The sequence below is a fragment of the Papilio xuthus genome, unplaced genomic scaffold (genome assembly GCF_000836235.2).
Source record: "Papilio xuthus unplaced genomic scaffold, Pxut_1.1 DF828585.1, whole genome shotgun sequence".
NCBI classification, from domain to species: Eukaryota; Metazoa; Arthropoda; class Insecta; order Lepidoptera; family Papilionidae; genus Papilio; species Papilio xuthus.
In genome coordinates this window covers 156,556-157,698 of record NW_013530064.1, presented here as the reverse complement: position 1 = coordinate 157,698, position 1,143 = coordinate 156,556, and the positions used below count along the sequence as shown (strand labels likewise).

Genomic DNA, 1,143 nt, shown 5'->3' with positions numbered 1-1,143 from the left:
TCAGTGATTGTGTGTATCCGACTCGCAGGACCAACATGTTACATTCGCACTTCAATTTAAAAATGTCATTCAGATGACTACATATGTATTAATGTTACATAGTTTTTGTTAATATGCTTATTTATTTATATTTTTTTCTTTACTTTGGAAGAGTATTAAAGTGTAAAGTTCTGCCAAAGACATATTGTGATAGCGCGACTCATTTTCTCATATGAAATAACATTTCCACGTAGTTTTATTACGTCGATGTTATTTTCCACCACTTTCAGGCGATAGCTTTACTATGAAAATCATATGAAAATGTTTTAAAGACACCATCTACTACCGAAAGTTATTCTACTGAAATAAGTAAATAAATTAGCAAATTTATAAAATAATGTTTTTGTTTCGTTGTGTTTCTTTATGTATTGTAAATAAATTGAATATATAACAAGTGTTGTTTTAATTATAAGTTAGTGTTGTCGCGCGACACTCATCTTCCTGTATCAATACTTGTGCAAACAATTATAAACATAAGTCAAATATAATAACACAGGAGATCATTCAACAGTGAAGACAAATAACATTTTTGACTTTTAAAAACAATGTATATTAACAACAACAAAAAAACCTTGTATATTCTAAGAAATTCGTTAAAAAATAAATGAAGACTAGCAAACGATATTGTATACATATAAAACACATCTCCCACCTCGCCCATTATATTATAACAAATATTATATTTTCTTTGACTTTTAAAACTCTTTCGAGGGGACTTTTAATCTAGGTCGCTCGAAGGTTTCGTGTCAGCAGCTCCTCTGTATGTACAATTTGTCCCTCACCCTCAACCTCGGCCTGCTCGAGGAAACAACTGCTTGCAAGAGTAACACCAACATTCTATTTCCACCTACAATATAATCTTAACACGTATCATTTACATCAATCAGTCTTGTTGTAATAAATAAATCAGGCCTCTGTTTACGTTCACGAAAGTGGACGTCTGTCTTCATGCACCGAGATATACATGATTTATCTAACTTTGACCCGTATCTACGGCACCAGGAACTACAATATTTGCTCCTGGATGCAACAAAAAGCTGACGTATCCGCTGTCTTCGAGTAGCTCTTCCCCGTGGTGACCACGTCAATGTTGGTGCGCGTGTC

The 1,143-nt window shown here is 33.6% G+C and overlaps 2 protein-coding genes across 2 annotated transcripts in view; one reads left to right on the top strand and one right to left on the bottom strand.

Moving 5' to 3' along the window:
* Positions 1-553, top strand: part of Atg14 (autophagy related protein 14) — a 3,383-nt gene extending 2,830 nt beyond the window's left edge. Inside the window, exon 4 of the mRNA XM_013305798.1 lies at positions 536-553. Within this exon, the coding sequence (XP_013161252.1) occupies positions 536-553 (18 nt within the window). The remainder of the gene's footprint in view (positions 1-535) is intronic.
* A 209-nt stretch (positions 554-762) lies between these two features.
* The window catches only part of LOC106113072 (myosin-11), a 14,299-nt gene continuing 13,918 nt past the window's right edge, over positions 763-1,143 (bottom strand). Inside the window, exon 29 of the mRNA XM_013305796.1 lies at positions 763-850. Within this exon, the coding sequence (XP_013161250.1) occupies positions 763-850 (88 nt within the window). The remainder of the gene's footprint in view (positions 851-1,143) is intronic.